The sequence below is a fragment of the Oryza glaberrima genome, chromosome 3 (genome assembly GCF_000147395.1).
Source record: "Oryza glaberrima chromosome 3, OglaRS2, whole genome shotgun sequence".
NCBI lineage: Eukaryota > Viridiplantae > Streptophyta > Magnoliopsida > Poales > Poaceae > Oryza > Oryza glaberrima.
This window is the reverse complement of record NC_068328.1, coordinates 20,352,324-20,365,317: the sequence shown is the minus strand read 5'-3', so window position 1 is coordinate 20,365,317 and position 12,994 is coordinate 20,352,324. Positions and strand designations below refer to the sequence as shown.

At 45.5% G+C, this 12,994-nt stretch overlaps 2 protein-coding genes across 3 annotated transcripts; one reads left to right on the top strand and one right to left on the bottom strand.

Annotated features, from left to right (window-relative positions):
• LOC127766710 (RNA-binding protein L-like) lies at positions 1-6,320 on the top strand. 2 transcript variants are annotated; one of them, XM_052291833.1, is made up of 7 exons: positions 1-357; positions 910-1,384; positions 4,992-5,047; positions 5,123-5,253; positions 5,514-5,610; positions 5,697-5,870; positions 5,977-6,320. In XM_052291833.1, the coding sequence occupies exons 1-7, from the start codon at positions 82-84 to the stop codon at positions 5,977-5,979; spliced, it is 1,212 nt and encodes a 403-aa protein (XP_052147793.1). In that variant the 5' UTR covers positions 1-81; the 3' UTR covers positions 5,980-6,320. The 2 variants fall into 2 exon arrangements, with proteins under 2 accessions (XP_052147793.1, XP_052147794.1); XM_052291834.1 differs by having other exon boundaries at positions 7-357; positions 5,700-5,870.
• A 1,418-nt stretch (positions 6,321-7,738) lies between these two features.
• On the bottom strand, positions 7,739-11,129 carry LOC127766709 (pentatricopeptide repeat-containing protein At1g09900-like). Its single transcript, XM_052291831.1, has one exon. The coding sequence runs from the start codon at positions 11,037-11,039 to the stop codon at positions 9,117-9,119; it is 1,923 nt and encodes a 640-aa protein (XP_052147791.1). The 5' UTR covers positions 11,040-11,129; the 3' UTR covers positions 7,739-9,116.
• Positions 11,130-12,994: the final 1,865 nt, after the last annotated feature.

Below are 12,994 nucleotides of genomic sequence, written 5' to 3'. Positions count from 1 at the left end.
CGTTTGGCCCTGCTGCTGCTGTGCTGCCCCTTCTCTAGGGTTTTGACTCCTAAACCGCCGCCCCCGTCCTCCCGCGCCGCCATGATGCAGCCGCCGCCGCCGCCGCAGTGGGCAATGGGGCCGCCGCCTCCTCCGCAGTACTTCCAGGCTGGCCCTCCGCCGCCGCCGCCACAGTACTTCCAGGGGGCGCATCCACCCGCTGCCATGTGGGGCCAGCCCCCGCCGCCGCAGGCTGCCCCTCCGCCGGCGCCGGCTGGTGGCGCAGCAGGGGACGAGGTGAGGACCCTGTGGATCGGCGACCTCCAGTTCTGGATGGAAGAGAACTACCTGTACAACTGCTTCTCCCAGGCCGGCGAGGTGACGCGCCTTTCCTTATCCACCTTTTTTTTGCTGTTGTTGTTGATGGTGATGCTGTGTTTCTGGTTACAAAATTATACTTTGTGTTTGGCAAGAGTAATATCACTAGCTTCCTTTTGGGTGCTCGGTAAAAAAGGGGGACTTTTCATCAGCTATGTTTGGATGCTCAGTAAAAAGAGGATCTTTTGATATGATAAATCAATGTTACCCGATTTGGACACTGAAGTTCCGTCCTTTATTTAGTCAGTTTCTAATTTTAGGTCTGGTGGGAATGGGTGTGCTGATAGATTCGGTTGGATGTTTACCTAGATTTATACAGGAAGCAGAGGTCTTCTAAGTTAAGAGTGCCATGAATACCACATGCTCTGATGCTGTGTTAGTGTGTGGGCAATGGTTTTTCTTACATAGAGAAAAAAAATGCCAGTCTTTTTTAGCATGCTTGTTTTGGATACACCTGAACAAATTTGCTGCCTGAATTTGTAATTGCTTGAACTGTTCACTTCAGATTTGGGATTTACTTTTAACGCTTTGTTGACATTGGTCATTGATCAGCTTATCTCAGCAAAGATAATTCGGAACAAGCAAACTGGGCAACCTGAGGGTTATGGTTTCATTGAATTTGGCAGCCATGCTATAGCCGAACAAGTTCTGCAAGGCTATAATGGTCAAATGATGCCTAATGGTAATCAGGTTTTCAAATTAAATTGGGCGACAAGTGGTGCTGGCGAGAAGCGTGGAGATGATGGCTCAGATTATACTATATTTGTTGGGGATCTCGCCTCGGATGTTACAGATTTAATTCTTCAAGATACATTCAAGGCCCATTACCAATCAGTTAAGGGTGCAAAAGTTGTCTTTGACAGAAGTACTGGTCGTTCAAAAGGCTATGGATTTGTTAAGTTTGGAGATTTGGATGAACAGACACGTGCAATGACTGAAATGAATGGACAATATTGTTCTAGCAGGCCTATGCGTATTGGACCAGCATCCAACAAGAAAAATATAGGTGGCCAACAACAACCAAGTGGTAAAGCTTTCTTTCACAGCTAGTTCCTACTTTTGAATATTTCATTAGAAATGTAAACATTTTATTCAGTGAGATGATATGATAATTCGCAATAGATCAAGCATTTTTGTGCTACTTGCTGTTTATCATAACATTGTTTGCTTGGAAAGAAGGGACCGTGTTCCTTGTTTCGATGGTTATGGTCGAAGTCTAGAGTGTCACTTCGATAGTTAGGTAGTTTAGTTGATATGCAATGTTTTAGTGTGGCTGTACTAAAAACTGCAACATCTGCAATTTGGAATGTTTGGTCAACCAGTTGGATCAGATGGGCCAGCATATGGTATATGGAGACTTGGAAGCGTTAACTAGCAGACTGCCTCTGTGACTGTATGCGTGCTACCACCAAGTAGTAAATGAGTATGTTGGGGTCAAAACAAAGGAGAGGAAATAGGAGGGAGGCAGAGGGATTTGAATATGTGATAGGAAAAATTTATATTCACTTCTCTTTGTCTTTTTACCATATATCATCTGAGAAGGAAACTACTATGTATGTAACCTTGAGAGTTGAGATACCTGGAAGTTCACATATAGTATCTCAAGTCTCAACACACTGGATATAGAATGATTACAGATAAAATCAAATTTTCTGATCAATACAAATGTCAATCTAATAACTGCTTAGATTGAACAAATCCTAATAAAGAGATGAAGTTTAACCAAAGATGCTCGTTGAAACCTGTCTATGTCTATTTGGCTACTAAACCCATCCAATTATGCATAGACTATGCCAAACACATTAATTCATTGAGGATGTACCAAAATGAATATAGCAAATGCCAAACTGTAGTCCACCATGATAATGATCTTGTTTATGCAGTAAAAGTGCATAAATAATATGCCAAATCTGGAGATCATATGCAATGTATACGTATTATCAATTGATATTATGGCTGCCGAACCTTGGTATTGTGTATATTTGTATTTGAATTGGCACCTATCTGGCATGCCTTAATATCTGTATATAATCAGATACAATCCTGTTTCATATATGTTTTACAAGATGGATGCTTTCCCACATTCATTCCCATACAAATTCAGATGCCATATAAACTATTTGAATCCGAACAACACCCCCTACCGATATTGATATGTATTGGATATATTTATGAGACATTCCTGGGTAATTTCCTTAATGATGAAAATCCTGGTGCAGCTTTGATTTTCTAGATACTTGTAAGTGATTTTTTGATATCCCATTTATCTTCTTTTCATATTTGCCATTTCATAATTGCTATGTAAGGGTTCTTTTGTGACATAAGATATCTCAGGTGTGATTCAATACTTCTATTTTTAAATTATGTATGAATGGACATGATTTTCTATCACTGTTCTAAATGGCGGTATTAGGCAGCGCTTAGGCGGCGATTTGGTGCTAGGCGGAGGGCAGCCGCCACGATTTGCCCCTAGGTGGCAAGTTAGGTGGGTGACCCGCCTCGGCGAGCGTCGAGACCGTGAGGCGGGCGCCTTGTGCGACCAGTCTGCTCGTGGGGAGAAAAGGTCACAGGAGAGAGATGGTAAGGCACAGATGTGGCAGAGGAGGTGCGTGGCTGCGTACGGCACGCGTTGCGGTGTCGAGTAGATGGAAGGATCAGAAGAAAATTAGGGTTCCGAAGGGAAAGAGTACAGCCCATAAGTACAGTACCTAAAGGTTCTTTCCTGCTAGCCTCCTTATTCTCTTTCTTCACAGCCGGCGGATCAGCCACAATCACGGTGCAACTTATTCTTCGACAGCAGCGGCCAAGTTGAGGGCACACGGCGACGGGTTGGCCTTCTCTTCTTCCCTCTTAATCTCTCACCATCTTTTCCTTTCATCCAAGCCTCTCACCCTCTTTCCCTCCTTTTTCTCATCTTCTCCTCCATATCCCATTGTTTTAGAAAGGGAACCTAGGCGCCGTTGAGGCGGGCTAGGCGCTAGTCGGCACCTTGCCACCCAACCAGTGTTCTTAAGGCGACAAGGCGAGGCAAGGCGACCCACCGCTGCTCAATTGCCTAGGCGACGCCTTAAGCATTTAAGGCGAGGGTAAGGCGACTAGAGATATATGAGGCAAAAGAGAGGAAGAACATGAATGGGCGAGGAAGAGCAGGGAGACAGATCCATTGGAGACGAAGGGAGCAGCAGGAGGGAGACAACCATCTTCTCTTTCCATCTTTCCCAGTCGCTATGTTTCCAATCTATGCCCGCCCTCTATTCTCTTTCCATCTTTCACCCTTCCCTCTCCCTAAATTGGCACACCTATTCTCTATTCTCTTTCCACCTTTCACCTTTCCCTCTCCCTAAATTGTCGCACATGCGATTTCCATCCTATCTTCACGTGATTTCCTTCCCAGCATGCATAAATTCCCAACAGCACATGCACCCTTGACCCCCACCTTGCCTGTGTCTACCTGATTTCATGAGATATTAGGATCCAAGATGTGTAGAAGGGTAAGTGGTGGGGACGCTCTGCTCCCTGATGGCGCTCACACGCCTAGGCGTCGCCTAGGCAACGCTTTTTAAACCATGCGCCCAACTAGCGCTTAGCGCCTTCTCCAACACTGTTTTCTATGAATAGCTTATTTTACAAGCAGCCAAAACTATTGCGAGTTAACATTTATGCCATGTCATCATATCATTTCATGTTATCTCCAGCATGATTTACTCCATTGGATACATTGGGTGCTCGAACTGGACATACTGGTGTATCATCATATTGGTGTTAAATAACAGCACTGTAGCGGCATATATGTGTATCACCTATCTGGGCAACCTAGGGAAACAGACTAAGACAAAGATCTGACATAGGTTGATGTTCCTTTTAGAGTAAATTGCATTTTGGGCCACATATTCTTCCCAAAGTTTCACTTTGGACTAGGTATTGTTGCCAAGTCTTATCACTTTGGACCAGGTGGCCCACATGTCAATGAGACTAACCACCTCTATTGTCCATGTGTCACTTACATGTGAGCCACCTAGTCCAAAGTGCAACATTTGGCAACAATACCTAGTCCAAAGTGAAAAACACATTGTAAGGGTGGTCCAAAGTGAAACTTTGGTAAGAATATGTGGCTCAAAGTGATTCAATATTTAAATGGATAATCAAAGGTGTGCCACAATTACTGACTTTAAAAAGAAATATCTACCACAAATGGATAATCGAAGGTGTGCTGTAATTACTAACTTTGAAAAAGAAATATCTACCACACCATTGATTATCCATAACATTGAATCATCAACATAGAAAGAACATCAACCCCTAGTCCGATCGTCTTTTGTCGTACTCTATTACTTTATCTGCTCCTATGTTCTTGTCGTACAAGTTTGTCTTTTATTCCTCTTTTCGTGCCATGTTATAATTTTTAGCTGTACAAAATTATATACTGCTAGGACTATTGCAGGGCCATAATAGCGTATTTTTGCACATTGATAGCCTCATAGCCAAGTGGTGTACTTGCATTTTTACCATCCATATCTGTTGAGATAACAAATTTTGACAGAACACAAGATAACAAGTTCCATATTATGGTGTTAATGCTGATATTCAACTATATCTGGCATGCATAGTCTTACTCTTGTTTCTGTTTTCTGCAGCTACATACCAGAATACACAAGGAACAGATTCTGATAGTGATCCAAACAATACTACTGTGAGTACATAGTTATTTATTTTTAAGATAACCACAAAGGCTTGTTTAATTGGACAATTGCTATGTTGCTTGCAGGTATTTGTTGGTGGTCTTGATCCAAGTGTGACTGATGAGGTTCTGAAACAAGCCTTCAGTCCATATGGAGAACTTGTCTACGTCAAGATACCTGTAGGAAAGCGTTGTGGATTTGTTCAATATTCCAATAGGTATCTGAGTTCAGTATGATTTAATGCAGATAAACTTGCTGGCACCATCACTTAAGTAACCATATCGTGCTTAGATTTCTTTGCAGTAGAGCATCCAATTGCATATGTCTTGCACTAAGTAGGACCATAGGGTTCCAGTGTGAAATTTGAACCCACATGAAGGAACTGTGCAAAATTAAACGATTATTATGTATTTTGATCTTGAATCAACTCGCCGCTCCCTTGATTTCTTTTCTGAGTCATGTATTTCATATCTTCAGGGCTTCAGCTGAGGAGGCCATAAGGATGCTAAATGGAAGCCAATTAGGAGGTCAGAGCATAAGGCTTTCATGGGGTCGTAGCCCTGGAAACAAGCAGGTAGCTTTTGTATGCAATTAGTGTACCCACCACTGCAGAAATAAAGTAAAATAAACAAAACTAAGTTTCTTTAATGAATTTTCAAGCAGCCTCAGCAAGACCAGAACCAATGGAATGCTGGCTATTATGGATATCCCCCCCAAGGATATGATCCATATGGTTATGCTCGGCCGCCTCAAGATCCTGCCATGTACGCTTATGCAGCATATCCTGGATACGGGAATTATCAACAACCAGCGCCACAGCAGCCCCCTCAACAGGTTAAGGCACTCTAGGATTCCACACTGGATATGGAATTTTACATTGCTTACTCTTGCACAGATAAAAGTGACAGTTTTCTGTTTTTTTTTCCTTCCGCTTTTGCAGTAAGAACAAGTGTTGGTCAAGTGCCCTATCACAACATATGATGAAATAGTTTTGGCAACTTTGGTGTAATTGGCATGAAAATTTTTTGAACTGTTGCTTGTGCTATCTTTGTTGAACGTCGTGTGCACGCCCAGCCTATGTTGTAACATGACATTTTACTGAGGCCTAGGTGACACTAGAATGACAGCTTTTAGGGAGGGAGTATTGGAGTGAACATTTTTCGCTTGCTCAAAAAGTTTTGTCGCCATGGGTACCATTAGAAGAGGAGTTGAGCAAGAAATAATAAGTTTGTAACATTAGACATCGGCGTACATTTTAATCGGGCACTTTGGTATTATTGCACTGGAGCCGTTTTCTGTTTGCGTCCCTAGTTAATCCTGCTTTGAGCCGGTGACTGGATGATGTTGGCAGCATTCCATTGAACTGAAGTGTTGATTTGATTTTTATCACGCTCTGACTGGTTTGTGGACAACAAAGGTGACTAAATTTTGCATTGTCGCAATGCTGTAGGATTTGTGCAAAACATCATTCGGGATCGTTTTCAGATAAACAAAACAATCGGTTCTGCCTGGTTATTGCCCTCCCAGAGCATTCAAGATCAAACCGGATGTTATGTCGGTCTTTAAGCCTTGGTGTTGATCCATCCAAAAAAAAGTGGTGTTGAAAAAAAAAAATGGGCGTAGATAACAATGATTTAGAAAATTAAGTTTCCCATGACCACTGAAAGACTAAGGCAATGATCAGAAATCAGAATCACTAGAAAGAAAACTGGAACCACAGCTTAGTATTTGAGGAAATCAAGTTCCAACACACGAATGATGCGAATTGCGATAGTTGTGTAGATGTCTTCGGTAATGCAACATTCATTGTTCTGCCAATGGGCGAACCAATAGTGCACAGAGCACAGATGCTATTCTCGCCAATAGTGCTGCCCAGGTTTTTTGGTTGTATATATTCACAAGTGGATATAGAAGTTGGATTTTTATCCATTATCTAAAAATTTGCTGCTTAGGCTTTTCAGTGCAGTAACAATTACCAAATATACTTTCAGAAAACAGGAGGATCACAACGATACTCATAGGTGGTTAATGAGTCAAAAGTGAGCACATGATACTGGGAGTCTGGGATCAATTTGAAACTCCCCTATAGAAATATTAATTTGCTTTGCAAATACAAAAAATTCTTTGCAACTGCAGTGCTAAGAAGTGAAGAATTCTGTGATGATTTTGTCCAGCCTAGCCATTGATTTGAGATTTTGAGGACTTCAGAACATGTTCCAAGCAGGAGAACATAAATACAACACCCTTCGTACATAAAAACGTATTCAACTTACAACACTGTTTAGTTTAAAAGGTTAATATAACATGTACCCAACAGCACAGAATTTTGAATATTCTGGTTACTTCATTTGAAAAACAAATCAACAGTCAAATCTTATCTCTAGCATGTTTGTGGGTGGCGATAATTTATTTCTTTGCAACACTTTGAATTCTTCTGGTGTGCAGATTAATGAATAATGACACAACTGAAGACTAGTCTACAAAACTGGAGCAAATAGGCCCATAGCACATTGCGAACAAAACAAATAGTGGAACTGATCTGCAAAATGATAGATACTACAGCAAATTCACCTTTCTTTCTTCCATTGGTCTATGGAATAAAAATTATTGATGTACTTAAGCATGTATAATTACACAAATAGTTACAAAGTGTTGCAAAATTAAGAGCAGATATTTCAGCTTAATTCCAGAATTAAGTATGACCATAAAAATGTAATAAAAGGATAATGTGCTGCTCGCCTTGCCGAATAGTATAGCACATATAATTAAACCTTTTTTTATAAAGACGGGGCATGAATCATGTGATTGAAACAACTCAACAAGTCATGTTCAGTCACAATGGAATATACGATTAATGATCAAACAAGAGTCAACTCCTTGTGTTTTAGAGTTCTCATCCAGAGAGAAAGTAACAAAGTACTCGTTCTCAGTGGCTACATCAGAGAATTGCACTGACTACAGGAAAAAAAAAACAAACTTATAGTTTAACAGCAAGAGTCCACTGAATTGAGCTCCCAGGTTTTCAGGTATTACCTTGTAGAAACGGTCAACTGAAATCAGATTTCAGATTATTGAGCACAAATTCTACATGAACTAGTACATTTCAGAAAAAAAAAATGAACAGAAATTAGCTCTAGTTAACATCAATTACAGCTGTTCAACTAGTGCACTTCTGAGACAGACAGAAGCCACAAGTACTGTGTATATAATTCATGCAAATCCCTTTGTCCACAAAACAAGTACGGACAATACAGTGAGGCAAGAATAAGGAGAAGTATTGGAGAACTCACGATTGTCACTGGCACGGAAGCCTCATAGCCTGATATGTTGAGCACACTGCAAACTGCTGCTGCAGCAGCTACTACTTCCATCAAACCAGCAGTCCAGAACCAGGAGGAGGAAAGGAAATGGGTGAGGAATTGCTTTTCACCTCATCCCAGAAGAAAGGAGAGCTGATACCTAGAGATGGAGGATGGCATGGCCAAAACAACCAGCATGAAGTTTGGGCACAAAAGCAACAAACTCACCTGGCCTTAAATTCTGAATCTCCAAAAAGCCCAATATTTCAATGGGAAGTTTGTAATTATTATCTACTGCACTAGTCAGATTCTCTTCGCATTTCTGCTTTCCATTTTCTTGAGTACAATTGCTCTATATGTAAGACGGTTTCTCCTACTATTGTAATGAAATGTTGGAAAGTTAGATAATACTCTGATACAATATTCATAAAACAGCTAAGTAGATCCTTCTGATACATCAATTAGCAATAATGACAAAGCTCTGAAAGCTCCAATGAATTTGAATTCTCAGTGTCTTCAACAACATTAATAAGAAAGATGCTGCTAGCAAAGAAATGTCTTGAGACAATGTTGGATTGTCAACTTACGTATGCCACTGTAATAAACTGCATGAAAGCTGTAAGGTATGCTATACGATGTGGTAAAAAAAAGGAACTCTCTTATAGGCTTTCACCTACGAACCATCATGAGCTGTCGTAGCTTCAAGTAGGCAAGTTTGTGCTGGCAATGCCAAAACCATTAGGCACTGGCATTTGGCAGTAAGCCAGTAATAACTATCAGCTCATACAATTCCAAAATGCCTCATCAAGTGCTTCCTTAGAGCTCCCCTAGAGCACAACTCGCTCAGCAACTCTTGAGCCTCCTTTGCTAATCCCTCGCTAGCTAAACCCTTAATAAGCATAGTGTAGGTAGATTCATTGGGCATGCATCCATTTGACACCATATAAGCAAAGAAATCGATAGCACGATCAGTTTCCCATCTTTTACAAAGCGAAGAAATAACAGCATTGTAGAGCACTGCATCAGACCTTATTGTGGTATCTTTAATGTTGTCAAACATCTGAATAACCTTGTTAACTCTGCCTTCTCTAGATAGAGCACAAGCTATTGATGAATAAATTATTGTATTTGGGCTGATCCCTTTATTGACCATCACATTTAGTAGCTCGAGTGCTTCCTCCGTCTTGCCAGCTTTGCCAAGTCCATCAATCACCGTACTATAACTAATCAAGTCAGGACTGCATCCATTCACTAGCATCTGCTTAAGAAGTTCAATGGCCTGCTCAACCAACCCTTTTTTGCACAAGAAATTGATTAGTGTATTAAATGTAACAGGATTTGGAGGACAACCTTGTTGAATCATTTGAGACATCAGTTCCTCAGCATCTACCCATCTCCCGGCGCTGCACAAACCTTTTAGTACAATAGTATAACTGACAGTATTTGGCTTGCATCCACATGATGACATGCTTTTAAGCAACATGACAGCTTCATCGATAAGCCCTTCTTTGCAAAATCCATTGATTACAGTTGTGTATGTGATGACATCCGGCATGCATCCATGGCTCAACATTTGCTCAAGAAGTTCAATCACCCTGTCGACCAACCCATTTTGGCAAAAGAAATCAACAAGAATATTGAATGTCACATCATCAAGGGGGCAGTCCTTCTGAAACATCTCAGACAGTAATTCCTCAGCTTCCTTCCACCGCTCAGCACTGCACAGGCCTTTCAACACGGTGTTGTAGCAAACAACATTAGGCTTGAGACCATACGAAGGCATCCTATTCAAAATCTCATTCGCAACCTCCAGATGCCCTTCCTTGCAGATCCCATCGATGATAGTCGCGTACATTCTGATGTCAGGTGTGCATCCGTGTTCCGACATCTGTGCAAGGACCTCATGCACCCGCTCAAACAACCCATTCCGGCACAAATAACCAATCAGGGTGTTGAACGTCACGATATTGGGCGCGCAGTCCACCCTAACCATCTCATCCATGAGCTCCTCCACATCTCCCCACCGCTCGGCCATACACAATCCCTTCAACACCGCGTTGTAGCTAACGATGTCGGCCTCGCACCCGAAGAATGCCAACTTCCTGAGCAGCCCCACAGCCTCGTCCACACACCCTTGCTCGCAGATTGCATTGAGGACGAGATTGCAGTTGCCGGTGTCCAGAGTGCATCCCTTCGCGTGCATCGCCTCGAGGACCCTCACCGAGTTCCGGAAACCGCCGCTCCTGCACGCGGCCTCGAGGATGACGTGGTACATTGGCGGGATGGGCGCGCACCCCTTGAACGACATTTCGTCGAGCACCTCGAGCGCGTCGGCTATCCTGCCCCGCGTGCAGAGCCCCCGCACGACGGGGAAGAAGGTGTAGGCGTTGGGCGGGACCGGGACGGCGGCCGCGAGGCGGCGCGCGGCGGCGAGCTGGCCTGCGCGGCAGTACCCCGCGACCATGGCGTTGTAGGCGACGACGCCCGCAGCGTCCCCCGCGTCGGCCAGGGCGCGCGCGGCCTCGGCGGTGCGGCCTGCGGAGCAGAGGGAGCGGATGAGCGCGGAGAGGCGGCCGATCCCGCTCCCGCTCCGGCCACCAGCGACCGCGGCGTCGGCGGTGGCAGCGGTGGAGACGGAGGTGGCCGCCGCGGGCCTGGGCTTGGAGCCCGGGACGGTGGGCGGCGGGAGCGAGGAGGTGAGCATTTGCGGCGTGGCCGGAGCGAGTCAGCTCAGCTTTGGTTGTTGTGGTGAGAGCGAGCGAGTCGCGAAGCCAAGCCGAAGTAGATAGTGGATGCCGGGCTGCCATTACATTGTCGAAACCAAATATTCCTTCCACCACGCCCTCTGCTTAGATATTTTTTTTTCTCCGTTTGGGTATGATGGCCTCTAAGCTTGCTAATGGGCTGGATGGGAAAGGGCTAAATGGACTGGTTTCTAATTGAAAAAAGTACACCAAAGGGTCCCTCAACTTGTAATCGAGTTACAAAATCGTCCCCCGAGCACAAAACCAGATGTAACTTACAAAATTGTTTACTTTAGGTCATTCGGTGGGTTTGACCCTGGTTTTATCCGACGTGGCGGGTGAGTCAGCGTGGAACCCACGTGGACCCCACATGTCAGGATGCCACGTCATCTGGGTCTCTCTTTCCCCTCCTCTCCCTTCCTCCTCTATCTCACTTTTCTCCTCTTAGAGCGAGGGAACCGCCGCTCGGCAGTGATGACGCGGGAGAAGGGGCAACGACAGAGCCAGGCCCGCGCGCTCCTGATTCCTGAAGGCGACGCCAGGCTGATACCGACGGCTACGGCAACGGCGGCCGTGCAGCAGCAGGCGCCGCTCGTGGGTGCAATGTAGCTGGTGGACGGCATCAAGATGCCAAGATGCCGCTCGACGACTACTGGCCTGCGGCGGCGGCGGTGGCGGTCGCCGGGAACGGGATGGCGACAGCGCCCTCATTGACGACGACGACGACGACGACGCTCTCGGCCTACCACCACGCCTGAGCATGAGCAGGCCACGGCCGGATGCGGCGAACCACTGGCGGTCGTCGTCCCCTCGGCGTCTAGTTCCAGCACGCTCACATCCATCATCCATGGCCAGCCTCAGCCCCGCCACGACCGACGCCGAGCAGAGCGCCAATGTCGCTGCGACTAACCTGCCGTGGCTGGACCTAGGACACGCCAACCCCTTCGCGATGATGGACCACTATGCCGGCGTGCTGGACGAGCTCAGGTGGTCTGACTACTTCGACGGCGCATACCAAGTATTATTTTTGTGGATGTCCTTGACGAGCATAACTACCATGATAACTCCATGATCTCCTCCATGCTCGGGAACCACGGCGGCGTCGCGTTCCTGACCTCCGCGAGCTCATCGACGCTCATCCCCGCCCACAACGCCAACCTCTCATCCGCTTCCACGTTGGAGCTGCTGGAGTGGTTGTGGTCATTGCTAGCGATGCAGGATGGCACGCGCGTGCGCATGGTTGTCGACGATGATCGTAGCAGCTAGAGACGACGATGCGGCGCCGCCATGCGGCCGGTGGCGAGGACAGCGACACGGCCAGTGCCGCACGACGGCTAGCCGAAGGGAGTGGCGCGCGAGGACCACGGCGCCGCCGCGCAGACGCGCGCGGTCGGCGCAAGAGACAAGCCTGCAGCAGCGGCTGCCGCCATCGACGACGCCATGGTTGATCGACGACGTGGGTATACGGCTTGAGGAGATTAGTCCGGCCGGGCTATACATAGATTGGATTCAAGGGTAGTGCCTCTACGACAGCGGCGGCGGCAAGAACGTCAACCACGCAGTCCAATTCGTGGACGTCCATAGCCTAAGCAACTGGCGCATGGGAGCTCCCCGCCGCCGCCTTCCCCAACCAACGGGAGCTCGTCCTCAGGTGGGTGGCTCGCCCCCAACCAACTCGCTGGCTCCGTCGGACCTCCTCTCTCGTCTCACCCTGGCGACCTCCTCAGTCCTCCTGTGGAGATTATGGATACCCCATATCTGCATGACAGTTATACTTTAGTCGGATATATGGTACCAAATATAGATAGAATATCTTTATGAGGACTCGGGTTAGATTATAAACTTGTATGTCAAGAAAATACCCGGGATCCTAGTCGGTTACGATTGTATTTTATCTGTAATCCCATATTCCGTT

Bases quoted from the DNA above. Each gene is read 5' to 3' on its own strand.
- LOC127766710 (XM_052291833.1), top strand. From the start codon at position 82: ATGATGCAGCCGCCGCCGCCGCCGCAGTGGGCAATGGGGCCGCCGCCT. The intron at 1,385-4,991 runs GTAAAGCTTTCT...TGTTTTCTGCAG, and splicing joins TGGCCAACAACAACCAAGTG to CTACATACCAGAATACACAA. The intron at 5,048-5,122 runs GTGAGTACATAG...TGTTGCTTGCAG, and splicing joins GTGATCCAAACAATACTACT to GTATTTGTTGGTGGTCTTGA.
- LOC127766709 (XM_052291831.1), bottom strand. From the start codon at position 11,039: ATGCTCACCTCCTCGCTCCCGCCGCCCACCGTCCCGGGCTCCAAGCCC.